The 27,770-nt window shown below is 38.4% G+C and overlaps 2 protein-coding genes across 3 annotated transcripts; both read left to right on the top strand.

The window, feature by feature from the left end:
• Window positions 1-16,498, top strand: LOC128514132 (potassium-transporting ATPase alpha chain 1). Its single transcript, XM_053487833.1, has 23 exons — window positions 1-148; window positions 266-388; window positions 499-558; window positions 685-888; window positions 2,439-2,552; window positions 2,898-3,032; window positions 4,498-4,615; window positions 5,063-5,331; window positions 6,348-6,546; window positions 8,030-8,139; window positions 8,394-8,528; window positions 9,587-9,779; window positions 10,447-10,622; window positions 10,940-11,076; window positions 11,720-11,870; window positions 12,422-12,590; window positions 13,743-13,897; window positions 13,972-14,095; window positions 14,186-14,331; window positions 15,028-15,161; window positions 15,860-15,961; window positions 16,078-16,169; window positions 16,262-16,498. The coding sequence occupies exons 1-23, from the start codon at window positions 35-37 to the stop codon at window positions 16,288-16,290; spliced, it is 3,189 nt and encodes a 1,062-aa protein (XP_053343808.1). The 5' UTR covers window positions 1-34; the 3' UTR covers window positions 16,291-16,498.
• Window positions 4,866-27,024, top strand: gapdhs (glyceraldehyde-3-phosphate dehydrogenase, spermatogenic). 2 transcript variants are annotated; one of them, XM_053487835.1, is made up of 11 exons: window positions 4,866-4,878; window positions 24,110-24,172; window positions 24,281-24,377; window positions 24,471-24,577; window positions 25,061-25,151; window positions 25,263-25,381; window positions 25,590-25,671; window positions 25,834-25,985; window positions 26,077-26,239; window positions 26,326-26,423; window positions 26,609-27,024. In XM_053487835.1, exons 2-11 carry the CDS (start codon window positions 24,144-24,146, stop codon window positions 26,676-26,678), a joined length of 1,008 nt encoding a protein of 335 aa, XP_053343810.1. In that variant the 5' UTR covers window positions 4,866-4,878; window positions 24,110-24,143; the 3' UTR covers window positions 26,679-27,024. The 2 variants fall into 2 exon arrangements, with proteins under 2 accessions (XP_053343810.1, XP_053343809.1); XM_053487834.1 differs by lacking the exon at window positions 4,866-4,878 and adding an exon at window positions 18,189-18,225 and having other exon boundaries at window positions 24,105-24,172.
• The last annotated feature ends 746 nt before the right edge of the window (window positions 27,025-27,770 follow it).

Below are 27,770 nucleotides of genomic sequence, written 5' to 3'. Positions count from 1 at the left end.
ATAACACACTCCTGTGCGGTCTCCTTGAGGGTTTATGAACAAGGTGTCTGTGGGATACCAGGACATTTTCACAATTTCAGCTGAAAAAAGTTTGGAGGTTTGGACGTCGATCGACTTGGACAGCGAGTTGAGCATCATGAATAAAACGGTACGCAAAAAAAAAAAAAAAAAAAAAACACAACTCTTAGAAACGAAAAAAAGTTGTAGCTTTAAACAAAGCAGATGTTTCCGCCTTATGTGTGTGTGTGTGTTATGTTCTTCCCAGGATTCCTACGAGATGTTTGTGGAGATGGATAAAATGGACGGTGACATGGATGTGAAGATCAAGAAAAAGAAAAAAATTAAGAAAAAGGAGAGACTGGAGAACATGAAGAAGGAGATGGACATTGTGAGTGGAAGGAAGTTTTTACACTTGTACTGTATGTACTTGTACTGTGTGTCTCCTCTGTGCAAGATTAGAAAGTATATAAATGTTTTATTTATTGTTTATTTGCGCAGGACGATCACGAGATCACGATTGAGGAATTGGAGGAGAGATACACGACGAGCATCACGAAAGTAAGGTTCACCTCAAATTACCGCTAGCTGTTGGACAACTATATTATTATTACACCCAGGATCAATAATACTATGACAATAACTCCATGCTGACCCTCCTGTCTGATCTGTAATCCCGTGGCGTAGGGTCTGACCTCGAGGACCGCTCAGCAAGTTCTGGAGCGAGACGGCCCCAACGAGTTGAAACCACCCAAAGGGACGCCCGAGTACGTGAAGTTCGCCCGGCAGCTGGCTGGAGGTCTGCAGTGTCTGATGTGGGTCGCCGCCGTTATCTGCTTCATCGCTTTCGGCATCGAGTGCGCTAAGGGTGAAATCGCCAGCTATGACAATGTAGGAATTTTAAACTCGATGTTTTTTATACCTAAATTTTACATTTATGTCGTTAAAAATTTAATTGAGGTCATATTTGATGTGTCTTTCATATTGATTTGTGTAAATGTAAATGTGTAATACCAAATTTAACATGAACTCCTTTAATTTACGTGGGAAGTCCGATACAAAGCTCAGAGGACAAAGTAGGGTCATAATCATTAACATGAGAGTGTGTTGGATAACCCTGTGTCCATATGTAACTTAGAACCAAGTCAAACAGAACTTATCAAAGGGAGTCACTGGTTGGTTGAAGATTTTGTGTAGCCAGTCCGCCTACATAAGTAGTATTACCTTGGGCAAAAGTAGTCTCAGTATTAGGGTTGGGGTCTAGAAGCCTCTGTCTGGATAGGTGAAAAGAAGACTCGTTTTGGCCAAAAAGAAGCCAGTGCTTCAGCAGAGGAGATTTCTGATTGAGCCAAGGAAACCTCATGTTGGACGAAAGAATATTCAGAATAGGTGAAGTCTTGGCTAGGAGTAATACTAGTCTGGGTAAAAGAATCCTCTAGTTGGGTAAAATCCCTCATTTCCAAAGAATAGAGCCCTCAATTTGGGCACAAGGAGGTATTTTGAGTATTCTAAGGACATGAACAGCATGGCCAAAAAACATCTGAAACCTCAAGTTGGGAAAAAAGCCCCTTGTTGAGGTAAACATGCTTTGGGTTTTAAAGAAAAAAAAAAACAGCCTCTGGTTGGGCAAAATAGGTTTACAGTAGTTTAGACGAAAAGTTGTCACAATTCTAGGGTTGGACTAGAGAAGTTAATGCTTGGGGATAAGAACCCTGTGTTAGACCAAAGGAAGCCTCATGTTGGGCAAAAGAAGGATATGGAGGATAGAAACCCCAGTGTGGGTAAAAGAAGCCTCTGCTTGGCCAAGAAAGCCTCATCTCTGGGAACTTGAACCATCAGGTTGGGCAAAAGAAGGTATTCAAAGTTTTCTATAAGGACAGATTTACTTCACCTTTTATAGCATGGCCAATTAAACATATGTTTAGGAAAAAGAAGCCTCTGTTTAGGAAGTTAGGTAAACTGCTTTAGGAAGCAGTTTAAGTTAGGTAAAAAAAAAAAAAAAAACGTAAAAAAAAGGCTCAGTTTGGGGGGAAAAGCCCAGGCTTGAGCCTCTGTTTAAAAAAAAAAGAAAGGCTCCTGTTGGGCAAAAGAATCCACAACTTTATCAAAGCCTTGGCTAAGAGGATAAAAAGTCAGGCCAGAAAGTTTCTGCTTGGCCAAAAAAACAACAACTTATGGCTGGTTAATTGAGGCCTTGGCTTGTGCAACAGATGTTTTTTATTAGGACAGTTTTATTTACTATTTATAACATCTGTTTGTCCAGTAGACGCCTTTTTTCTGTTTTAATAAGAAAAAAAAGAATAACAAAGCTGAGAATGGTTGCACAATAGTGTTGTTTAGAGAATAGTTGCACAATCTGTTATTGATGTTGTCTGTTTAAAGCTTCCTGCTTATCCTTTTTATTAACATCCTAATGGACTCCTTCATCTCTCTCCCTGAAGCTTTATTTGGCGATCACTCTCATCGCTGTGGTCGTCGTAACCGGCTGCTTTGGCTACTACCAGGAATTCAAGAGCACCAACATCATCGCCAGTTTCAAGAACCTGGTTCCACAGGTGAGATAAGGGCACATGCTGAAGTCCTATACTACAGCTGTGTGCCAGCCTTTTAGTGTATAATCTTGTTTGTATAACGTCTTTGTGGAGCTGCTTCACCAATCTCTTGGTGAGGCTGCAAAAAAGCAACAACAAAAAAAAGCTTGCAGCTTGTCATATGACAGAAACCACAAAGATGTTAAACCTGGTGTTAAACATCTTTTGACACTTAAGACCAGTGTCATAGTGAAAGCTGATGCTGTTTGGCAAGGGTGGAGTGATTCTAAAATAAACTTGGTGCATGAGCAGAAAAGAGAAATGAGAAAAAAAATTAATCCAAGGAGTTTTTTTTTTTCTTCCATCCAGCAAGCCACGGTGGTCAGAGATGGACAAAAGACGCAGATCAATGCCAACCTGCTGGTGGTGGGTGACCTGGTGGAGATGAAAGGAGGAGACCGGGTTCCTGCTGATGTCCGTATCATTTCGTCCCAGGGGTGTAAGGTGTGTGATTAGAACACTGCTATAGAGAAACCGAGAACAGAGCAAAGGTGGCCTAGTGGTTCAGGGTCTGGGATGCTGATCTGGGATCAGAAGGAAACTTAAATCTTCTCAGCTCAGTTGGATACAGGTTGAAGTACAGCCTGTAAATCTTCCTTTAAACTAAACTGATGAAATATAAATTCAATTAGATTAAATGTAAAGAAAGATAAACACTGATATATCACAGTAGCAGGTATTATAGTGGGTCCCATTTTCACTGTTCTTTAGATTGGTTGATCAGACTGTTGGAGATACTTTGATGTCTGAAAATGCATTGAGGAGAACATAGAGATTTTATATTATTAGGAAGTAAAAGTCAAAGGTATGAGATGACTTTTATGAGAAATATCAAACAAAAACATAAAAACAGACTTGTCTACTCTGAAAATAATACGTCACTCCAAAGACAGGGTCAAGGGCAAAATAAAGAAGCTGTATGAAATGCACATCAGAAAACACACCTAGGTTCATTTTCAGGTGTGACGACTCAACTTTCAGGAAGTAAAAAGTTTATAAAAAAAAACTGGTAGGAATGAAATACTCCAGGATTAGAACACAGAACAATGAGATGCTCTCTAAGTTTAAAACCAACACTGAGTCAAGAAGGGGGTTTTAGGGGTCAAACCCAGGACAAGATCGAGTCCTAATTTCAAAGCTTTTACTTCAACTACAGGTGCACCAGTGATTAGACAGTTATTTTTTAGGAAGAAGAAGATATAATAATTTTTAATATAATTAATAATTATTATAATAATTACCAATTTTGTCCATGAAACAAGAAAAGTCCCTAGACCATATTTAGCAGAACCCACGCTCAAAACTATACAGAAAACATATGAAGATTAGACTTGAGTCCTACAGTCCTAGTGGAACCTCCTCGACACAGGCTCCTTCCTGTTATTGCGTACTTTAGCTATAAACAGTCATTCCCGTATTTGGAGAGATGTCTGACTAGGGATTCTCAATCTAACTGTCATGATAGATAGTTTAAAATCTTAAAGTTCTTCTTACTACTTTTTTCTACTACGTTTTCATTCTGGAGACTGAAATAATCTAAAGACCTGGACTTTGTTTGATTCAAAACAAAATAAAATAAATTCCCAACACCAGTTTAGCACCACCTCCACCACCAGTGTGAACTGATGACACACGGCAGGTTGGAGGCCCAAATTCTGGCCTTTTCATCTGCATGTCACAGGACAGATTGAGATTTATCACACCAGGCAGCATTTCTTCAATCATAACCTTTACAGTTTTGTAGAGAATGTTAACCTCAGGTTACAGTTACAGTATGTTTGAGAGGAGTGGAACAAAATAAGGGCATGCATTTTAAAATTTAATTCCATTTTTTGTTTCTTGCCTGGTGCTTAGATCTGACCTGAAAGCAGACACAAAACATCCCATTATTCTCATTTCCTGTCCTTAGGTGGATAATTCATCTCTGACCGGTGAGTCGGAGCCTCAGACCAGGAGCCCTGAGTGCACACATGAGAGTCCGCTGGAGACCCGCAATATCGCCTTCTTCTCCACAACCTGCTTAGAGGGTAACTTTCAGTGCAAATGGTAACACGTACAGTATATGCACAGTGTATAGCACTTTATGGCGGCACAGTGGTTTAGTGGTTAGCACTGTTGCCTTGTACCTCCATTGTCCAGGTTTGATTTCCACCTTGGAGTCTGTGTGCATGGAGTTTGCATGTTCTCCCCCTGCTTGGTGGGTTTCCTCTGGGTACTCAGGTTTCCTCGAACAGTCCGGGGAACATGCAAGTTAGGCTAATTGGCATTCCAAAATTTGCAGGAGGTCCTACCACGGTCTGACAAAAAGGGGAATAAATACAATGGTCACCACTGGCCTCCACGGTCCCTAGTTGGACTACAGAGGTTCCTTGATAGATAGCACTTTACATGTTTGCAATGAGCGACTAACTTATAAACAATCCAGGAGCAGCATATCAAATGATTACTAAAAACATCCCCCCCCCCCCCCACAGGTGTAGCTACAGGAATTATCATCAGCACTGGTGACCGCACCATCATCGGACGCATCGCCAGCCTGGCCTCAGGAGTGGGCAACGAGAAAACCCCCATCGCCATCGAGATCGAGCATTTCGTCGACATCATCGCTGGCCTGGCCATCTTCTTCGGCTTCACCTTCTTCGTGGTCGCCATGTTTATCGGTTACGCCTTCTTGGAGGCCATGATCTTCTTCATGGCTATCGTGGTGGCTTACGTGCCTGAGGGACTCTTAGCTACTGTTACGGTAAGTACAAAAAAAATAAAAAATACCTGGACACAATTTCACTGGTAAAATGTAATGGGTTTTAGCTGAACACTTTTTACTGTAGCTAACACATTTTAATCACAATTAAATCAACAAAAAGAAGCAAGAAAGCTGACAAATTGAGTTTGTCTGAGAATTTATTTATCACCATTGGGATTTCTCAATAGAGTTTTGCAACATTTTTATCCTAGATAAAAATGAACTCTGTATGATAACCATAGCGTCTTTGTAATCTTATATGAATTACTAGTTTTATAACTGTTTGTTAGTTTTAATGTATGTACTGTTTGTGACTTTTAAATGCATACTCTTTGGACACCACAAAACTTCATGAGACAAGTCTATTTTTAAAATGATTGCGCCCTCTGCTGGTCTGGAGCTTTTAAGTAACATTTTATGCTGCATGTAGGTAGAAACTGTGCATTGTGCTACGTTAATGATAGTTTTTTTTTTTTTTTTTTAAATGCGCTAAATAATTACTGATATGAAATGAAATATTTTCTTGGAGCCCTGTCTAGTGCCAATGTGGCTGTGTTAAACACCTCTACAAAAGTTTAACTAAATGTATGATTTCTTACCTTGCCTTACCTTTATTTTTTTATATTTATTTTTCTGGCAGTGTAATTATGAATTCTTTTTATGAATGCTCCATACATATCATTTTCAACTCCAAGTTACAGCAATATAAACGATAGAAAGGAGAGATGGAGGTCATGTTCCTTCTCAAACACACATTTAAAATGTGTGTTTATACCCTGCTTTATCTCACCTTGGCACTCCAAAGTCAAAAAGTCATTATGCGAATATGAGCAGTAAATATTTACACAGCTATCAGTGCAAATAATTGCTGCAGGTAATATAAACTCATGGAACATAAAAAGCTATTATGCTCATAAATGAATAAAGGTATTATAATGAATTAATCCAATTTATATATTAGATAAACGTATATTTATATGGCATTACAGTGTAAACTGTGTATTTCTGTGTAAAAGGTGTGTCTGTCCCTGACGGCCAAACGTCTGGCCAGGAAGAACTGCGTGGTGAAGAATTTGGAAGCCGTGGAGACTCTGGGTTCTACGTCCGTCATCTGCTCAGATAAAACTGGGACGCTGACTCAGAACCGTATGACGGTGGCTCACCTGTGGTTCGACAACATGATCCACGCTGCAGACACAACCGAGGATCAGTCAGGTGAGGAATGCGGTCTCAAAAAATCTGATAAGTCATTACAGCCTCCCCATAGGCCTACTGTACACCATAACTACATTAAACCCTGAGGTCTAGAGTCAACTCCAGAAGTATTAGCACCCTTAACAAAAAAACAAACAAAAAGATTTGGTATATGTTAAAGGATATGTATAAAACTTTCCGGTTTATCAATGATAGTATTTTATAATTTCTATTTTTTTGATAGTCTAATAGAACTTTCTTTAATAGAAACTATTGACACCCCTACAGAGTTAAAGGATTATTGGCTCTTTAAGAAAAAAAAAAGTTACATAATCCTTTTTAATACTGTTATTATTTCTTTATATTAGTTTTCCCAAAGTTTGCTCCTAATACAGCAAATTATATTTGACAATATTAACAAACCTTCCTCAGCTTGCATTTTCTAGAACTGTGTTTAGTAAACCAGTATTTCCCAAATTGTGCGACCGCGACACCCTCTAGTGGGCCGTTGGGGTACTGCAAGTGAGCAGTGATTCACAACAAATAAATAAAAAAAAAAGATTTTAGAATCTGTAATTATTTTACAAATTTCCATAAAATTTTGGGTAATATTTTATTTTTATATTTTCCATTTAAATGGTAACCAGGACTGATAAAACGTGTGATTTGAACAACGTAATATTCTTCATTAATCAACAACATGATATTCTTTATCTATCTTAGTCTTGTTTGGGTGGCCTCAGAAGATTTTCACACCCAAACTGAGCTACAGCTTTGTAAAATTTGGAAATTGCATGTCTACATTTTAAAGGTTAGGGTGCCAAAAACTTTAAAATAATTTTTATACTACATTTTTAAAAAACATTTTTATTTTTTTTGCGTAAAATGCTTGGAAAATTATTATAGCATTTGAGTGTAATGACCGGTGATTAAAATGCTTATTTGGTTAAAAACTATTTGTCTTGATTGACAAATCCCCCTAAAATAAATATGATTAAAAAAAAAACCAGGATGTTTTTCAATATGCAAAATTTTCTGGAATATTTCTGAACGTTTCAGAAAGGCGTGCTACTGTAAGTCAAGTGACCATACAGTATGTAATAATTAAAAAAAAAATTACGGCTGACACACAGCTGAAAGGAAAGAGACACGAGCAAACAATAAAAGAAGTGGCACTGAACATTTCCTAATCAAAGTAAAGGTCACACAGGGCAGCGGTGTGAAAGTTCAAGAGATCATGGGATTTATATGTACTTCACATAATTTTACATAAATGAATCTTTACCATCTTTTGGTATCATTCATGAACAGTTTGAATTTAGATTTTAACTTTCATGTCTGCATTATCATTATAGTCACAACAACAGTGCCTTATTTTATGTTTATGCCAAAATCTTACAGGGTCAAAAATGTTTTAATCCAAATAAATCTTTAATTAATTTTATTTAGCGTTCCAGTAATTCTGGAAGGGACAATATAGTAACACTTCACTGTGTTTATCCAGGTCAGAGTTTCGACCAGTCCTCGGAGACGTGGAGGTCACTGGGACGAGTTGCGAGTCTGTGCAATCGGGCGTTTTTCAAACCCAATCAGGAGACAGTGGCGATCCCGAAGGTGAGGAAAATATTGTCTGCTAAATTTGCATCGTGCAAAGCGTTGAATAGGGGATGAGATTTTAAAAAGCGAAGGAATTTGCTTTAGCAATACACAATCAGTGTAATTATCATAAACAACTGTGAGATTAATTTAATGACCAGGATGTCAAGATGTTGATTATAAATCCTGAATCATATTACAGTTTGCATCTGTTTAACATTATTTTTGAAAGAAAATTAATATAAATTATAATGAACTCCTACATTGTGCAGAGAGAAGTGGTGGGCGATGCTTCTGAGACAGCGCTGTTAAAGTTCACTGAGTTAACCATCGGGAACATCATAGACTACAGAGCACGATTCAAAAAGTTATGTGAGGTGCCGTTCAACTCCACCAACAAGTTTCAGGTAAGATCAAGAACAAACCTTGTGCAAAAGTTTGTTACTTCACTTAATTGTTAAATATGTTGTAATATTATTTAAAACATTATTTAAAAATTTGTCTAAATATACTGTATAATACACAATTCTTGTAGAAAAAATTATTAAGGTCCTAAAATGACCTGATATTATTCATAGAAAAAAAAATGAAAAGATGTCTATTACAGCAAATCACTGTTTCCATAGCAACATGTTTATGATGATTTTGGGATCCGTTTGGTTTCGGATTTGTTTTTGACTGTGCAGAAACACTGCGTGTGTCATGCTGTCATAGAAAAATAATAAATGAAAGGCTGGTGTGTTTAAGCAGAATTACTCTTACTACCCGAAGGTTGATTTTATTATCCTATAAGTGTTTTTTATTCCTTTTATGCAATCAGCAATTAGCCAACTACAGCGGTACCTCGGCATACCAATTCAATTGGTTCCAGAGCCGAGTTATGACGAGGCGTATTGTGAAATGCATTTTCCCATAGGAAATGATGAACCGTTCCAGTCACCCAAAAATATTACCGATATTACCAATGTCCAACAGCATAAACATATTTTTGTATAAAAAAAACACTTCGAAAAGACAAGTACATGAAGTAAAATATTAAATAAATAAATGTAAACTTGCTTTGCATGGCTTTCCACTGACACAAGCAAGTTTTGAACTCAACGTTCTGGTTCAGTTCATGGGCTCGAATGGCGTGTATGAGGCCAATGTCTTGCGAAATTTCAGGTCTTACGGTGAAAAGTCGGTAAAAAGACTGAGGTTTTTTATGCTAGTACGTGCTGTTATATTATAGTAAGTGCTGTTACATTGTAGTACGTGCTGTTATATTATAGTGAGTGCTGTTATATTATAGTGAGTGCTGTTATATTATAGTGAGTGCTAAGCAGCTAATGGAAAGCTGTGAAAATGATAAGATGTTAGAAATGTGAGTGTTACTCGTCAAGGCTGCTGCTGTGGGGACATTTTGTGTTAAATACCATAAATACTGTAATTTGCAAGCTTATTGTTTCCCCCTTGTGGTAAGCAGCTGTCAATACACGAGCTGGAGGACCCTCTGGACCTGCGCTACTTCCTTGTGATGAAGGGGGCGCCGGAGAGGATCCTGGAACGCTGCTCCACCATCCTGATCAAGGGCCAGGAGCTGCCTCTGGACGAGCAGTGGAAAGAAGCCTTCCAGACCGCGTACATGGACCTGGGAGGACTGGGAGAGAGGGTGCTGGGTGAGACGGAGCGGAACAAGGCCTTCGGGCTAATCTACTGTATTATAATCATAAATGATAGTGATTAGGTTCAGTGTCACACTGTGTCACCTTCTTTAAATACACAACAAATAATGTTTGATTACTCTCATATCACAACACAGCCTAATAGCTATTTAATATTTATATCATTAATAAATTACATTAAAACATATCTTGCATTATTAATGCTTTTATTTTAAACATGGGAATAGAAAAGGCTGTGATTGTTTATTTGATTTCCACAAACAGACATCACCAATAATTAATACGTATATAAAATATGTATGATTTATAATGTAATAATAATAATAATAATAATAATAATAATAATAAAGGTTCTGGTATGAAAATATGAGCTTTTCCAACATTTACATATTTGGACATGCAGGTTGTACAGTAGGTGTGAGCTTGCAGTCTCTATTTATTATTTATTTTAACAAATCTGAATTTTAACAAAAATGAATTTACACATTTTCAGACATATTTAAATTCCATGCAGGGAAATATCAATCAGCGAATAAATAAATTACATTCTTAAACAGATAAATAAATAAACACTGCTTAATTTTTGTAATAAATTTTTCACTCAAATTTATCATCGTTATTATTATTATTAATATTATTTTTATTATTATAAACTCATCAGGTTTCTGCCACATATACCTGAACGAAAAGGAGTTTCCTCGTGGCTACAGCTTCGACACTGACGAGATGAACTTCCCCACGTCTGGACTTTGCTTTGTCGGCCTCATCTCCATGATCGACCCTCCTCGCGCCACCGTCCCTGACGCTGTGATGAAATGTCGTACGGCTGGCATCCGGGTACGACCGGTTCTGCATCATAAATAAACTCACAAATAATATGAAAAAGCTGAGTAATAACCAGCTGGACTACAGCTTTTACTGTGATATTTAAAATTGACAGATATTTAATAAATAATAATTAAAAAAATACAACAAATTACATGCAACTTAATATTTCAAACATAATTTCATGTTATGTTGATAAATGTATATTATATTATACATTATATTTTGAATTTACTCTATGCATTGTAAGTAATAAAATAAATTATCATATAAAATGTATAATATGTATGAAAATTTATTGCCAATTTATATACCACTTTCATTTGCAGGTCGTCATGGTTACCGGCGACCATCCCATCACTGCAAAGGCGATCGCTGCGAACGTTGGCATCATATCGGAGGGCAGCGAGACAGTGGAGGACATCGCCACCAGGCTGCGCATCCCTGTAGAGCAGGTTAAAAAGAGGTAAAGTACAATACGACTCACAAGGCCCTTAACCCTGTCTGCCTTATGGCTGACCCTGCGCTCTGACCCCAGTCCCCGAGCTTGGGTAGCTTGCAGTAATGTGTATAAGACTAGTGACGGATTAATTTATACAGTACCTGCTCATAAACATGTCGGAGATGTCACCTCACGTCATCACAGCAGCACACCGCTAATAAGGTTAGACTGAGAAAGATCAAACATTACAGGAACAAATGCTTCTCCTGAATCCAATATGCCTGAAATATTTTTTTTCTAGGCACACAAAGACATGTTTCCATTGTGCTATGGTTAGTCCATAAATTTGAAGCCCAATTTCATCGACATGACTGTAAATTTTGGAAATAATTTAAAGAGTGTTAAAAACATGTCAAGTTTTTGTTTAAAAAATTTAAACCTCAGTGTATAAATAACAATTTTATAAAATAATCGAATCTAGTAGCCAGGTGAAATGGGTTATGTGCATTATAATGAAGTTTTTGTTTGATTTGAGTAAGATCAGATTACATTTTTAGATTAGATTAGATTAGATTAGATGAGATTAGATTAGATTAGATTGGTGTTAGGATTAAGGCTTCCAATAAATCTATCTTAATTCATCAATCATCCTCACTTTGTTTGACAGAGACGCTCGTGCTTGTGTCATTAATGGAGGTCAGCTGAAGGAAATGACCAGCGAAGAGTTAGATGACGCTCTGAGGAATCACCCAGAGATGGTTTTTGCCCGCACGTCTCCCCAGCAGAAGCTCATCATCGTGGAGAGCTGCCAGCGTCTGGTGAGACCACTGACCGTGCATCACACCTCAGGCAAATGGCAAAAAATATCCTTCTCAGTCCTTTTGTCTAGCATCAAGTATTTAATGAAGGTTCTCACATTTTAGCACCTTCATCCAACTAATCAGGAAAAGAAGGCATGTCTAGACACCTGTCAATCAGCCTAAAATCCTACACAACATCCTACAGGCTACTACAGTGGGTGTAGTGAAGATATACTGTACATAAACATGAAGATATAAAAGTTTTCTGAGGCCTCAGTGGAAAATAATACACCACTTTGGAGCTCATGCCAAAGCCAGATGGATCACAGCATTCCCATCTACATCAGTACGCTCTCAATACGCTGTGTGTGTCCTCTTTAGAATCCAGAGATACTCGTCAATGTTTAATGAGATCCATAAATTCTGAAAATAGTATCAGGATATTAAAGTACTTGTAATAGATACATCCGGTTAAAACCACATGATCTTACTTATGCACATGTTCACAATGGATAAAAGTCAGTATGTTGATGTAAATGATAAGGAGTTTATCTAACTCTTCATGTCAGGGCTCCATCGTGGCAGTAACGGGAGATGGAGTAAACGATTCTCCGGCTCTGAAGAAGGCAGATATCGGTATTGCGATGGGCATCGCCGGCTCTGATGCTGCAAAAAACGCAGCAGATATGATCCTGCTGGACGACAACTTTGCCTCTATTGTAACTGGAGTTGAACAGGGTGAGTGAAAGGAATAAAAAATTTATTAAATTAAATTTGGTGGCTGAGTGGTTAGATTGTCGCCTTGCACCTCCATGATACGGGTTTGATTCCATCCTCTGTGTGCATGGAGTTTGCTTTTTTCTCCCAGTGCTTGATGGGTTTCCTCTGGTTCCTCCAGTTTCCTCCAACAGTCCAAAGACATGCAGATTAGGCTAACTGCTGTTCCCAAATTGGCCGTAGTGTAAAGGAGCATGTGAGTGTGTGTATGTGTATGTGTGTGGGCCCTGTGATGGATTGGCACCCGTCCAGAGTGTACCCTGCCTCGTGCCTTATATCTCCTGCTATAGGTAACAGGCGCCCAGCGACCCTGTATACAGGAGTGAGTAAATAAAATGAAATTAAGTCAACATGCAACCATTTAAATCCATTTTAGACATTATGTATTTCAACCTGTAGCTACACAGAATATTTACCTATTTATTAAAAATTTAATTCTAAATTGCAAGCACAAAATCATGGAAATGTGAATCATAGCATGACAATTAAAAAAAAATTTTTATTTATGTTGCACATTGTGCTGTAAAGAAACACTTTTATTTCAGAACTGTACTAGATTATTAAGGCAAAAAAAATTTAATTTATATTTTGCTTGTTTATAGGATTTTTTCTTATAGGATTGTCTGTCAAATGTTTGTTTATAATTTTGATTTTGAAAACTTACCACATAATTATAGTGAATTTCAAAATCCATGATTTTAGAATAAAAAAATATTAATTGTTTTAAAATGTTTAACTTTTTTATGGTTTAATTATTTAATTAGAAACAAATGTTTTACAGATTTTGTTTTATTTTAATATGATCAATAATTAACACATTAATTATATTGTTATTAATGGTTATTAATTCATTTAGTTTTTTGATGACTGAAAGTTGCTATTTTGGCTGCTTCCATTAGGGGGCGCCACAGCAGATCATTTAATCCACAATTTGTTTTTTTCACACATTTTAACACCAAATGCCTTTGGGTGTATTTGGTTTTGGGCCGGGCACTTAGAGTGCCCTGCAGCCCCTGTGGGTGGGGGTGGGGTTTAAATGGCATCCACGTGGCAGGCAAGACCCTTACCAGTGAACCAGTAAGTAACTTTATTTGTACTCCTTCTGCCATGTAGGTCGACTCATTTTCGACAACCTGAAGAAATCCATTGCCTACACTCTGACAAAGAACATTCCAGAGCTGACCCCGTACCTCATCTACATCACGGTCAGCGTGCCCCTGCCACTTGGCTGTATCACCATCCTGTTCATCGAGCTCGCCACGGACATTGTGAGTTCTCACTGTCACTACCTTCATTTCATTTGTGCATGATTCACTCTGACCTCTGAACTTTCGTCGCTCAGTTCCCCTCAGTGTCCCTGGCCTACGAGAAAGCCGAGAGCGACATCATGCATCTCAAACCAAGGAACCCTCGCAGGGACCGGCTGGTGAACGAAGCGCTCGCCGTCTACTCGTACTTTCAGATCGGTATCTAGGCTTTGAATATCAGCTCTGATTTTTTGTTTTAGTCGTGTACTGTATGTGTTTCTCAATGTGAGCTGTGTTTCCTGTGTTCAGGAGCGATCCAGTCCTTCGCAGGATTCACAGATTACTTCACAGCGATGGCTCAGGAGGGCTGGTACCCCCTGCTGTGCGTGGGCCTTCGCTCTCAGTGGGAAGACGTCAGACTGCAGGACCTACAGGACAGCTACGGACAGGAATGGGTTGGTAGAACAAGATTAGTCTGGGGGGAACTTAATCCTTATGGCTAAAAATATTGAAATCTTTATTAAAAGCATTCCGAGAATGATTTGTCTTTCAAATTTCAAGTTTAAAAGATACGACAAGGCAAGTTTAGTTCTTAAGCTTATTTCAATATACAATAAGTAATAAGTGTAAATTGTAGTATTAAAAATAAATTGAAATTGTAAGTACGGGCTGACCACAATAACTGCTCTCTGGATGGGAGGGGTTTACACTCTCTCCCCTGTCATTCACAGTGACATGTATGCAGTAAGGTGTTGATAGCTCTTTCCTCTGAGTATTTCCTCCAACGTCTTGTGATGCAGCTTAAACAGCAGTTTGATCATGCAATTAGGCAGCTTTGTGACATTTACAGTATTAAATGTGCACTCACTTATCCTTATCCTAAGAAGTGTGACTTTAATATAAAACTCATTTTCACCCAGTGACACCTAAAAGACGTATAAGTCCTGTAACGAGTCTTACATCCTGCTCTAATCAATCTCCAACAGTAAATCCATCCCATAACATCCATGTTATACATGTACCATTATAATTTATGAGGCCTGACTCAGCAACTGCAACTATGTGGTTAATATAAAGCAGAACCTTAAACACACTGTCTAACCTAGATGATCTACACAAATCACACATGTGACCTTTATTTTCTTTGCCAGACATTCAGTCAGCGTCTGTACCAGGAGTACACCTGTTACACCGTCTTCTTCGTCAGTATTGAGGTCTGCCAAATTTCTGATGTGTTAATCAGGAAAACTCGTCGTCTCTCTGTCTTCCAGCAGGGCTTCTTCAGGTCAGTGAGTCCTTTAAAAAAGCCCACATTTATATGGAATGACTGCTGCATGCACAGAAGACAACTATATCTTAGTCTAGACTTCTATGTACAGCAAAACAGGCCAAAAATGATAAGGATCCATTGTAGATCAGGCTCCAATCTGTCTTAGCCAATTAGTTCTCAGCTTTAACTCAAGCTTCTGCCATGAGATGTCGCTACGTTTACATTTACATTTAGGCATCTGGCAGACGATCTTATCCAGAGCGACTTACAAAAGTGCTTTGTAGTTTCCATTATTAGATCCTTAAACTGGGTTACTAGGTCTCTAAAATCATGAGTGATTCACTGTTACCACCCTGAAGTTGATTATTTTACTGTGACATCATGTTGTTTTCTTCTTATACCACAAACAATTTTATTTTACTTAAAATGACACATAATAATTATATAATTACTTACATATAACGTTGCGGCTACAAAAGACAGACCTTGACAGACTCTTTTTATCCTCTCCTGATGACCATATCAACAATTTCACATTTTCAATCCATTTATGGAGCTGCGTTCCCAGTACAAGTTCCAGTGAATTAGCTGCTGCTATAAAAACTATGTACACTATTAAAACAAGTCCATTAATATAAACCTTTGATTAATATCAGAGCTGCTGAGACGTTTTGATAATTGCAGTATATAATAATTATTTATAATCTGTGCAGAAACCGGGTGCTTGTGACTGCGATAGTCTTCCAGCTGTGTCTCGGTAACTTGTTGTGTTACTGCCCTGGGATGCCAAACATCTTTAACTTCATGCCTATAAGGTTTTTCTTTTCCTCAGCATTAATAATATTACATACATTTTCATATTCTAGAATATTGCTTGCATGTGATAAAATGTAGACAAACAGTGATTTGTACAAAACTGTGTCCATTTCAGGGTGCAGTGGTGGTTTGTGCCGCTACCGTACGGCATTTTGATCTTCGTTTATGATGAAATAAGAAAACTAGGTGTGAGAAGACACCCAGGCAGTGAGTATTCCTGATCTTAATTTTAATTTTAACTTAAAAGTAGTTATCAAAGCAAGACTAATCTTCTGTTTGTGTTTTTTTTTTTTTAACAGGCTGGTGGGATCAGGAGTTATATTACTGAAAGGAAGTCAGCATTTGCCGTTGAAAAATGACACCTGACTCGACTGAATATTGAATTATTTAGTTTTATATCTGCTATCAATATTCTTTTCCCTAAAATAATTGCTCCTGTAGTCCTATTTAAAAAACATAACTGACTAGATTTAGTCTTACATCGTGCCTGTATCTGACTATTTACTTTTATTAATAAAATAATAAATAAACACAATATGTGGAGGTTTTAATTGGTTCAGGCTTCCATACACACATCATACAGTACATATTCTCATATTTTCCCACCTTTTAATGGGAATTGTATTGGAAAGAATAAAAGAAGGCACTAAAAATCTCATTCAATAACGTTTTAGTACTGGTGGAACGGTGGCTTAGTTGTTAGCACTATGGCCACGCACCTCCTGGGTTTGATTCCCACCTAGAGTTCTGTGTGCATGGAATTTGCATGTTCTTCCCGTGTTTGGTGGGTTTTCTTAGGGTACTCCAGTTTCCTCGAACAGTCCAAAGACATGCAGATTAGGCTAATTGAAATTTCAAAATTGCCCGTGGGTGTGTGTGCCCTGCGATTGATTGGCACCCTGCCCGGGGTGTCTCCCACCTTCTGCACAAAGTCTTCTTGTAGAGACTACAGAATTAATTAACCTTTTGGTACTGAACAGGCCTGTGTTATGATGTTATAAAACAAAATCATAAGCATAAAACACAGATGATATAGAATGTAATACAGAATGTAATCTTATCTGTGTCAATCTGTGAAAGTGAGCTAGTTGACTAGGGCTTAGCCAGCCGGCTAGCAGATATTACAGTACTTCTATTGACTGGAGGGCGTGATGGCGGCTTGTACAGTAAATGCACACGTTTATAAATGCTGGAATTTTCACTAACTTACTCACTTACTCATACCGCCTAATCCTCTATATACTGTAGGGTCACCCCCTGGAGCCTATCCCAACAGACTTAGGGCGCATGGTACAGAACAAGGTGCCAAGCCATTGCAGGGTGCACACAAAAACACACACACACAAACACACACACATACACTAAGCCACCCGTCCAGGGGGCCAATCCATTGCAGGGGGCACACACTCACTTGTTTATTTGGAATAAATCAATAAAGTCTATGGGTGATTAAGTGAGTGAAAATATTCTAAACCAGTCAGTAGTGTAAATACAATAGTGTAGTAAAAAAAAAAAAAAAAAAAAAAAAAGATTGTTTCATTTAGGTAAGTTTATCTTCATCCTTTATTCTTTTCCCTCAGTGTAAGTTAGCAACATTAGCATAAATTTATTCAGAGCTTTCGCCCATAATGCACCATTCCTCCGCGCACGCCTTTCTGCACGCCGCGTCATCACAGCAGAATGAAGCGCGAGCTACATTCTATCTCGCACGTTGCCTGCATCCGCAACCAGCGGTCACGTGACGCCAAAGATGCTATTCCAAAATGGCATCCCATCTCATATGTAGCGCCCTATGTAGGGTGCGTAGAGGACATCTTAGATTACGCCCTATTTAGGGCACTTATACAGGAAGTAGGAAGCAAATTGGGATGCAGTCATACACGACGTTCTTTTTAGGACTCCTAAAGGGAACTGTATGTTTTAAAAGAATAAATTAGGTCATACACCAAAATGTAAAAAAATAAAATAAATCTTAAAATATGTATTAAGCATTGATGTAGATTTCATGACAAATTACATTTACCTCACAATTAGTTTGCGTGTGTGTTATATGTATTAAGTTAACGAGACTTTCTTATCGTTCTTTTGCTCTTCACGCCGTTTCCATGGCATCCGTGACAGTTCGCTCGTGCCCCAAGTTTAAGAAGTGCCCATTTACGTCAGGTTACCAGGGAGATCTGAGCTGTGCACGTGCCCAGTATATAAAAGGGGTGCGTCAGACGGAAGCGGTGCAGTGTAGCTGCAGCATCACAGAAAGCAGGAGGTAAGTCAGTTCTCCGCGTACGATCTATTTTAATAATCTTTAAATTGACTTTCTAGAATAAGTAATCTTCTCTGCTAGGGCTAAGAAAAAAAAAATCTTAATAAAGTTTGTAAAAATAAAAAGTAAAAAGAGGAAGAATACATGCCCTTCGTGCTGCGATTAGGCCTCGGTTGCAAGGACGCAGCTTACCCCAAGGGTTGGTTATATAATCAGAGAGGAAAGCTGTTAGGTTTTATCTGATGCTGCTGAGGAAGCCTGAGGTAAAAGGATGCTAGGTGCTGATTGATTACCTTATGGTTAGCTAAAAACCTAAATGCAGAAAAATGAATGAGAAAGGTGATATTCATTCATTAAAACCCAGTGCGGAAGTAACTTTGTACTGGGTTTTACAATAAATTTCACGTATAAAGAATGAATAAACTGATAAAAAACAACAATAATAATAATAATAATAATAGGACAAAATGTAAAAACAGAGAAAAATAAGAAACTTGGTTGTCTGGTGTGCGTCGCGAGCTGCTAGTAATGAGCACGCGCATCTGACGCGCGTCATCGTCTTTCCAGACGGTTCCATGAGACATGACGCAGGGAGGACTTATTTTCTTTATTAGCAGAAATAATAATTATTAAGTTAGTCAACAGGTACATCACAGTTGTATGTGCTGTGCTGCCAGTACAACTTGCACACTGTAATGTTTTCCTCGTTATGATAATGATAGTGATACTAAAGTGTTAATAATCCTCTACAAGAATAAACACTAAATGCCTTGTTTTTCGCCGGTATAAGCGTTCCGCATTCCGCCTGTGAAGGTCAGCATCACCGTCAAGGTCAAGACGAGATGATGGTTCAGATGTGCGTGTCTCAAAAAAAAAAAAAAAAAAACAGTTTAGGCATGCGCACTTAAAGCGCGTTTCACGCAGCGCACACTATGACTTCCTGCTTAAGTGCACTTAACGTCGAGTTAGGAGTCATTTGCGACGAGGCCAGGGCTTTAGGTCTGAATACTGCACGTTTAAGAGACGTGTTAGGATAACCGATGATTTAAATAATATATATTTATCGTAGTTATATAATGTGACTGCTTGTGTCGCGATGGAATTGTTTGTATGTGAGATTTTTAGCGAATTCCGGGTTTACAGTCTGACTCGTGCCTTTAAACGGTGCAGTCTGTGTACGTGCTGAATGTCAGGTAACGTTGATGCTGATGCAAACTGTAACCGGGATGAGGCGGATCTTCCGAGGGGGCGTGGTTTATCCTCCATCCTCTATAATCTACCTATAGATTTAATATTTTATCCTGCTTCATTATCAGAACTATCACTGATTCTAAGGGACAGGATGTATGTACGAACATATTTCAAGCTTTTAACTATTTATTAAGTTTATTTAAATTAAGATCAAGTTGAAATGGAGTGTTGATTCGATTAGTGGTTTTGATTTAGATTCATTAATCGTTTTGCTTTTTTTCCCCCCTTTTTATTTTCGGGCCGGTTTGTCTGGCATGAAATGATCACTTATAAAAAAAATTTTTAGGATATATTATAATCCTTTATATATAGGGTATATAATTATTCTGAATTGATCAGAATTCCACATCAGTATGAATTTCGTGATGTGATTTGATTTACTTTTGATTCATGGTATGATTTGTCAAAATTATTATTATTTACATCTATCACAAACTGTTTTAAGCAATGTATTATTATATACATACATAATATATAGAAAGGGTTGAAGAATCTTTTAAGAATGAGTAATGGACCTAGGAGTCAAATAGTTTTCTCAGAATAAATTCTATCACTATTCATTTTTAATGCATAGTGTTATTACAGCCTCAGTGCACTGTTCTGACATATAAATGTATATATATACACACACACACACATACATATATATATATCGAGTTATTATTAGCGTCTGCAGGTGTGGTGTGGTGTGCAGGATGACACAGCAACATGTCTACCTTCGCTAGCCGCGTCCCTGTCGTGTCCTTGGGCTTATTGACCGCACTGCAGCATGAGACTGGGGCACGTGTGCAGCTCTTACGTTTCATACAGTGAAAGAGTCTCTGTGCTGTTCAGTTTTACAGTATGAGCATGTGTGTTTTTCTAAGGTGTGTGCGCTGTGTGAGTCGCATCCTGGTGTGAGATCTCTGATGGAAAACTACTGAGACAGAGAGGGGTTTATGAAGGGGAAAGTTTAGTAATGCTGTAGGAGCGTGATGACACACATATTCCTTCTCTATATGTGTATCTCTTATTACACACACTTACACACATGCTAATTAAGGTTTGGAAATGACTTAGTGCAGGCGAGTGTATTCTGTATGAGTTGTAGGTGTGGTCATGTGGCACTTTCTGAATGGATGCCGGAGGTAAAGAGGTGTGTAAATGGCCACAGCATGACACAGCACCTCTTTAAAATGGCTGCCAGACCCCTCCCTGGATGCAAACGTCTTCCCAAATTAGTTCCCATAGTCTCAGGGTGAAGGATGGCCAGGTGGCAGAGACAAAGTGGACATGTTTGTGTCTCTGTGAAAACTTTACTGGAGTGGGTTTGGCACAGCTGTTTCTTATATGTCTCTCCTTTTTCTTTTTCTTTTTTTTGTTTTTCAAAAACTGCTGCCTGTGAAACAGTAATTAAAGCACAGATGAGTCTTTAACTCATCAAAGCCAACCCAGTTTCTTAGTCATTTTTACTTTTGAAATAATTAATTGATGTTGTTTTTTTGTTTTTTTTTAAATAAAGGCCCAGGCGTGCAGTTCTGTCCTTGCCCCTGGGGAGGAGCTTATTTCTGCCCTTGGATTTGGGTGAAGGGGGATGATAACCACATAAAAAAACCTTACAAACCTGACAAAAACCTTAAAAACCTGACATCAGTTTTTCCCCTAAATTGTTTTCAGAATATACACTAAATAATGTGATTACAGAAAATAAGTAAAACAGGACCTTTTAAATCTTAATTAATAGTTTATAATTTATGTCATGTTTTACATTGGCGGATTTAAAGGTTATAGTTACGTTTAATAAAACTTGACTTAAAGAAATGTGATATGAATCATATAAATTATTTAAGGATTATAAAATCTAAGTATTGCCACTCATTGCTAAAGAAAAATATTTATTGATTGATGGATTTAAATTAATTTAAAACTAAAATTTACTAAAGGTGCACATAAATATAAAATATTTGTAAAAAATGTTAATTTAATTGTCTTATAAACTGTCTTATTTTTTTATTTATTTAATTTTTTATCATTAATGAGAGAAAAATGCTTGTGTTAATAGAATGTGGATCATTTAGGAGTCATATATATATTTTCTTTGCACAGGAAACTCTAAAACTCCAAACTCTTAATAATAATAATAATAATAATAATAATAATAATAGTAGTAATAATTGTCTTTGCCACAGTCAGGCTCATGTACCAGTCGACTGTACTGTGCAGTGCAGGAAGCTCAGAGCTGCAGATCTGGTATCAGTGTGCAGGAGGAGGGACACTAGAACACATTGCTCATTTGTTAGTGCCCCCGTCCCATATCTGTCAACACTCTGTTATTTCACCCACTTGCCTCTCGAAAGCCGCTCTGAAGAACCTGTTTGTCCTGTTTTATTCAACAAACAGCTCCTTAGGTTCCCTGACAGCAGTCCAGGCTGAGAGCTCGTCTCCTCATCTTATACTGCTTCCTGTAGCGAACTTGAACATGAAACTCTGAACAGGAGAAGGAAAAGAAGAGAACAAAGCTAGGAAGGGACACTGCAGCTCTGGACATTCTTCATGCCCCTGGACAGATATTAAACCTAAAATAAACAGAGACCATGCTTTATCACAGCTCCCGGTGTAGATTGTTGTCCTGTAACAACCGTATACGGAGTGTGTTAGACCTCACATCATTCCTTGTGTACATGCACTAGGATGCAGAATGTGAGGACTTGAGGGATTAGGATTATCCTCCTGGGTTAGTCCCACACACGCACACACAGAAATGTTTATCAGATTAGCAGATTATTAGCATGTCTCCTAATTACAACAAGCCAAATGCAAAGATGATTTGAGAGAAAAGCCGAGCAGTTGCAGCAGTGATTTGTTATTGACTCGGTCTGAAAGAGGTTATAGAACAACTCGTTTCAGTTCTAGATAAATGTTAAAACATTTAATGACAATTTTGGACGAGAACCGTGTCAGAATTTTAAAGGGTGTCTAAAAAGATTTCCGTTTAACTGTAAGAGTGTCGAAATATCCTGAAACGAAGAAAGTCAAAGGTTGCATCACTTTTGCAGCACAACATGGACATTTTGATACTTTTACAGTAGTACTGTTTAATTCTGGAATCTGATTAGATGTTGATTAATTATCCAGAACGGCAGCTCGGCTCTACATTAGCATTAATATTTACATGTCTTGGTTTCTATAGCAACCGCCTGTTCACAGGGTGGATGCTTTACATAAATGTGTGCAATCGTCGATAGTTCTCTAAGCAGAAATGTGTTAATGTAATATTTAAAGAAGGAGTCTCCAGTGATAAAAATAAAACTGTAACTTCAATCCTCAAACCATGAGCTTTCACTTATTTGCGGTTTCTTGGTGATATGTTAAGCTTCCCTTCATCATACCCTCACGTGACTGTTTAATTTGCTCAACCAGCAGAACACACACGCACACACACTGCTTCCGGTTTCCTAGATGAAGCTCCTTCCCCTTCCTGTGCTCTTTCTTGCAGGCAATAATTCTCTTCAGCATGCCTTATATGGGAAAATCTGTCTTAGTCCCAGTTTAGTTTTTACATGCAGAGACTTGATTCAGGAGCTTTTTTTTTTTTTTTTTTTTTTAAATAGGTGTGACTCGTGATTTATACCCAACTGCCTCTCTTCGGTTTGTCCTGTTTCCTGTTGCAGCAGAAACGTTACATATTACAGTCTTGTAAGGAGTAATTCAGTGCTGCATGGAGTCTCTGAGACTGCTGTCCTGTCGCCATTGGCAGCATGTTTGTGTTTCTGCTCTCTCTCTCTCTCTCTCTTTTTGTTTAAAAGAAACACAATAGATCTGATTTCAAGCCAAACTCCTGAAAGTTCTCAGAGTCCCCCACGCTGCATGCTAACGACAGTCAGAACAGCGAGATCCCCTAGGGCGCAAACTTAAATCACACCCTCTCTAAAAGGTTATTTTAAAAAAAGCTCAGAGGCTCACGTCAGGATTTTATTTCTTGATAGAGGATTAAATAAACATTATAGAGCTTAGACGGCTTCCATTTTTAATAGTTTAACAAATGAATGAATTCAGGACCTGTTTGTTGTACACTCAGGGATACGCCCATGTAATATCAATTTAATCATAAATTACTTCACAAGACACTGTACATGGTTGTTAAAACTGTTTTCAGATCTTTCACATGGTTTCCTCCTAAACTTCAAAGTGGTTATTTTTAGATTATTATCATGATATACTTTATAGAGATGTAGTGTAATTTAACCCAAAGAGGAAGTTTTTTTTCTTCTTTTTGTTCCCCAGCAGACAAGTAAAACTATGAGTTAGCCTATCTGAACAGAATAAATAAGCTAATCAGAAGAGGTTTGATTTTTGGGTGTTTCGTTTAAATCAAGTCATGTTAATTGAATAAGTTTAAAAAAATTATATGAATTAATAACATTTTATTAAATACTAAACAAAATGTAAAAACATGAATTTTTCAAAGGTGCAGAGCAAATTTTAATTGGCTTTCCAAATGTTTTTGTGATTTTTTGGGGGGGGGGGGGGGGTTTATTTAGTTTACGTGTTTTTTTTTGTTGTTGTTGTTGTTGTTGTTGTTGCTGTTTTTGTTTTGTTTAAGGAGTAAATAATCTGAGATTTCCTCTCATTGTTTTTTGTTTTCCTTACAGGTCTAACTCACAGCAAGAACAACCTATCAAACCGTAACCATGTCAGACCTTTGCGTTGGAATCAACGGGTGAGTGAAGACAATCACCATCATCTGCAACACATGTTCATAAAATCTGTTGTGTGTGTGTGTGTGTGTGTGTGTTTTTTAACTCTGTGTTGTGTTTTATTGTGTCAGATTTGGCCGCATTGGCCGCCTGGTCCTCAGGGCCTGCCTGCAGAAAGGGATCAAAGTCACAGCCATCAACGACCCCTTCATTGACCTGCAGTACATGGTGAGTGTTGACCTCCTGACCTCATCGTGCATTAGTGTGTGAGCCAAGGTTGTAGACATGAAGGATGTTTTGAACACGTGTACCTTCCTGCAGGTCTACATGTTCAAGTACGACTCCACCCACGGGCGCTACAAGGGGGAGGTGTCTCAAGAGGGAGACAAGCTCATCGTCGACGGCCATCCTATCTCTGTATTCCAGTGGTGAGGCTCTCACACACAAACCCCTGTTTTGCATACATGAGTAGCTCAGAAGAAAAAAAATCGGATTTGGTAAGCGACTTGGGTGTGTAGTAGAGGCAACTCTCTTTTATTCTCTGCTCGTACAAAGAGTTGCAAATCCTCCTCTTTTGTTACACGGCTTTGTGGTTTGGCGCCAGAACAGAAAACATGTCAGGACAAGAAAACATACGCATGAGCTGTCCTCCAAAAACTGAAGTCACTTTTACTGTATATTTGATCTTATTCAACTTTTTAATTTAATGAGATTATGTTCATGATAAAAGCCTTAATATCAACATCAAGCATTACACCAGCTCTATTAAATTATTATTTATTTTCCACACATTTTCATTTTATAAATCACGACTTGGACGTGAATTTTGAGATAGAATCCATGTTTTTTTATAAACGTTGCCCCAGCTGTACTGAACCCTTTCTTCCTTCTCTTCGTCCATCTGTTCTCAGTATGAAGCCCGCTGAGATCCCATGGGGCAAGGCCGGCGCTCTGTACGTTGTCGAGTCCACCGGAGTCTTCCTCAGCATCGAGAAAGCCTCTGTAAGCCCCTTTAACACACATCGCAGCAAGACTTTACTCTTAGCATAGTTGAATTTCTTTATCTTGGGTCACATTTAAAAATTTTCATGTGCTTGTGTGTGTTCTCTACAGTCTCACTTGCAGGGTGGAGCTAAGCGCGTGGTAGTCTCCGCCCCCTCCCCCGACGCCCCCATGTTTGTGATGGGAGTCAACGAGGACAAATACGACCCCTCCAACATGACCATCGTCAGGTGAGATTATAGCGGAGTAAACAACTGAGCATCAGCCTGAACGCATGTTTAACTAACAAGAGACAACAAATTTCTAAATCACATGATTACTGATTACTAGACTTTTTCAGTTCTGTGCATGTATTTTGATTAAAAAAAAAATATATATAATAATATTAATAATAATAATAATAATAATAACCCGGGTGCTTGGTGGTGTATCTGACAGCAATGCATCCTGCACAACTAACTGCTTGGCTCCCCTGGCCAAAGTCATCCATGACAGCTTTGGTATCGAGGAGGCCCTCATGGTAAGGATCTCAGATATTATTTAGTGTTTTTTGTATTTATTTCAACTCACATGATTTGTGCATTACTCTACAAGTTTTCTCAGCTGCTTTATACACTCTTGTGTGTTTTACATAAAACGTAATACAAACACTATTCCTGTTTCATTCTCTCTCGCGCTTTAGACAACAGTCCATGCCTACACTGCCACCCAGAAGACAGTGGACGGTCCCTCTGCTAAGGCCTGGCGCGACGGCCGCGGTGCTCACCAGAACATCATCCCCGCCTCCACAGGAGCTGCCAAGGCTGTGGGCAAAGTCATCCCAGAACTAAACGGGTCAGCAGGAAGAACACAAGTGTAGATATTTATTTAAAAAAATTTTTGTTTAACATAAACTTATGTGAACGTGTTTTCTGTTTTGTTGCAGCAAGCTGACCGGAATGGCCTTCCGCGTCCCCGTGGCCGACGTCTCCGTGGTGGATCTCACCTGCCGCCTCTCAAAACCCGCCAGCTACACTGCCATCAAGGAGGCCGTCAAGAAGGCTTCCCACGGATCCATGAAGGGAATTCTGGGATACACAGAGGACTCTGTGAGTCACGTGATAATTTAACTTGCCTAATGAGATTGTTTGTGCACCAGAGCATGAGCGCTTACTGTTCGTGTTTGTTTGTTTAGGTTGTGTCCTCTGACTTCGTCGGTGACACCCACTCCTCCATCTTCGACGCTGGTGCCGGTATTTCTCTTAATGACAACTTTGTCAAGCTCATTTCCTGGTAAGTGTGCGAGCCACCAACCACCTTAAACACACAGAGCTCTCAGGTTTCTGCATCCTGATTGGCACGTTTCTATTAATATTGTCATGCTCGTTCTAATATTTTATCGTTTCTATAGTAACAACTCATTCTTCATTATGGGTTCATAAAATAGTAATGTATGTTTTTTTTCTTTTTAATTACAGGTATGATAACGAGTTTGGCTACAGCCACCGTGTCGCCGACCTCCTGTTGCACATGCACAGCAAGGAGTAAACATCAGTCTGGGGAACCAGGACGAGAACCGCATTCCTTCTTTTTTCCAGCCACTTAAGAGTCATAGCTGAAGCGCTAGCATCCCACAAAGTCTCTACAAGACCACCTAGTCTCTGTAGTGATCTGTGTGTGTGTGAGTGAGTGAGTGTGTGTGTGTTTTTCCTTTCACCTAGAGGTGCTTATGAGTTGAACAGTATTTGTGTCCGTGTCACCCCATGAAGCGTTGCTGTAGGTGTTCCCATACTGGATGTTACGGTTATACTGGCGTAATAAGACCAATGGTTTAATGTGCTATGTTACTCTCTATAAGAGAAACTAACTATCAAATAAATAGTTTGAAAAAACACCTGGATGTCACAGTTTTGTGTTTACTTTTAAGTATTGTTACAGATGAATGGTGATAACTTTACTGGAATGTTTAACATATTTTAACTCTTAGAACCTGAAAATGAAACTGGCTCAACTAATTTGATAGATTCTTAAAAAATGAAAATTTAGACATGTTAGCTGGAGTGAAAATCATTTTGTTGCAAACAGAAATCACAATTAGTTTGAGATGAGCCGTGGGCAATTAAAGTATCCTGTGATATTTTTCCTGTAAGCACACTGTTCCTGGAGGAACCCAGAGTTTGTTACCTGCATGAAGAGCGTCATGAGGACCATGGAGTGACCATAAAAAAAATAATTTTAGAGGGTCTCATAGGTAAGTATATTGGTATATTTAGCCGCAGGAAGCCCTAATGATAGAAAAGTGTAATCTGTTCGTCACTGATCACTGATTTTGCTCAGAAGGTCTAGACAAGTGACTCTAATGACATGAAGGTACATTATATAAAATGCAGGTATAAAGCCTGTATGCTGAATAATGTTAATGTTCTGTAATATTCCTATTGGTATTCCATTTCATTAAATAAATAAAATGTATCCTTACAAAAAAAAAAAAAAAATGAAGTGCCTTAATGGCTGCTTTTTAGACGGAATAATATGATAAAATGACCTCTAGACTGCTAGTACAACCAAGACAACATGACGAAGTGAAGATTGTGATGTTTCAATATGTCTGATGAAATGAGCTGAAACGCCCTGCAGGGG

The sequence above is a fragment of the Clarias gariepinus genome, chromosome 26 (assembly GCF_024256425.1).
Source record: "Clarias gariepinus isolate MV-2021 ecotype Netherlands chromosome 26, CGAR_prim_01v2, whole genome shotgun sequence".
Lineage (NCBI taxonomy): Eukaryota > Metazoa > Chordata > Actinopteri > Siluriformes > Clariidae > Clarias > Clarias gariepinus.
This window is presented reverse-complemented; position numbering and strand designations above follow the sequence as displayed.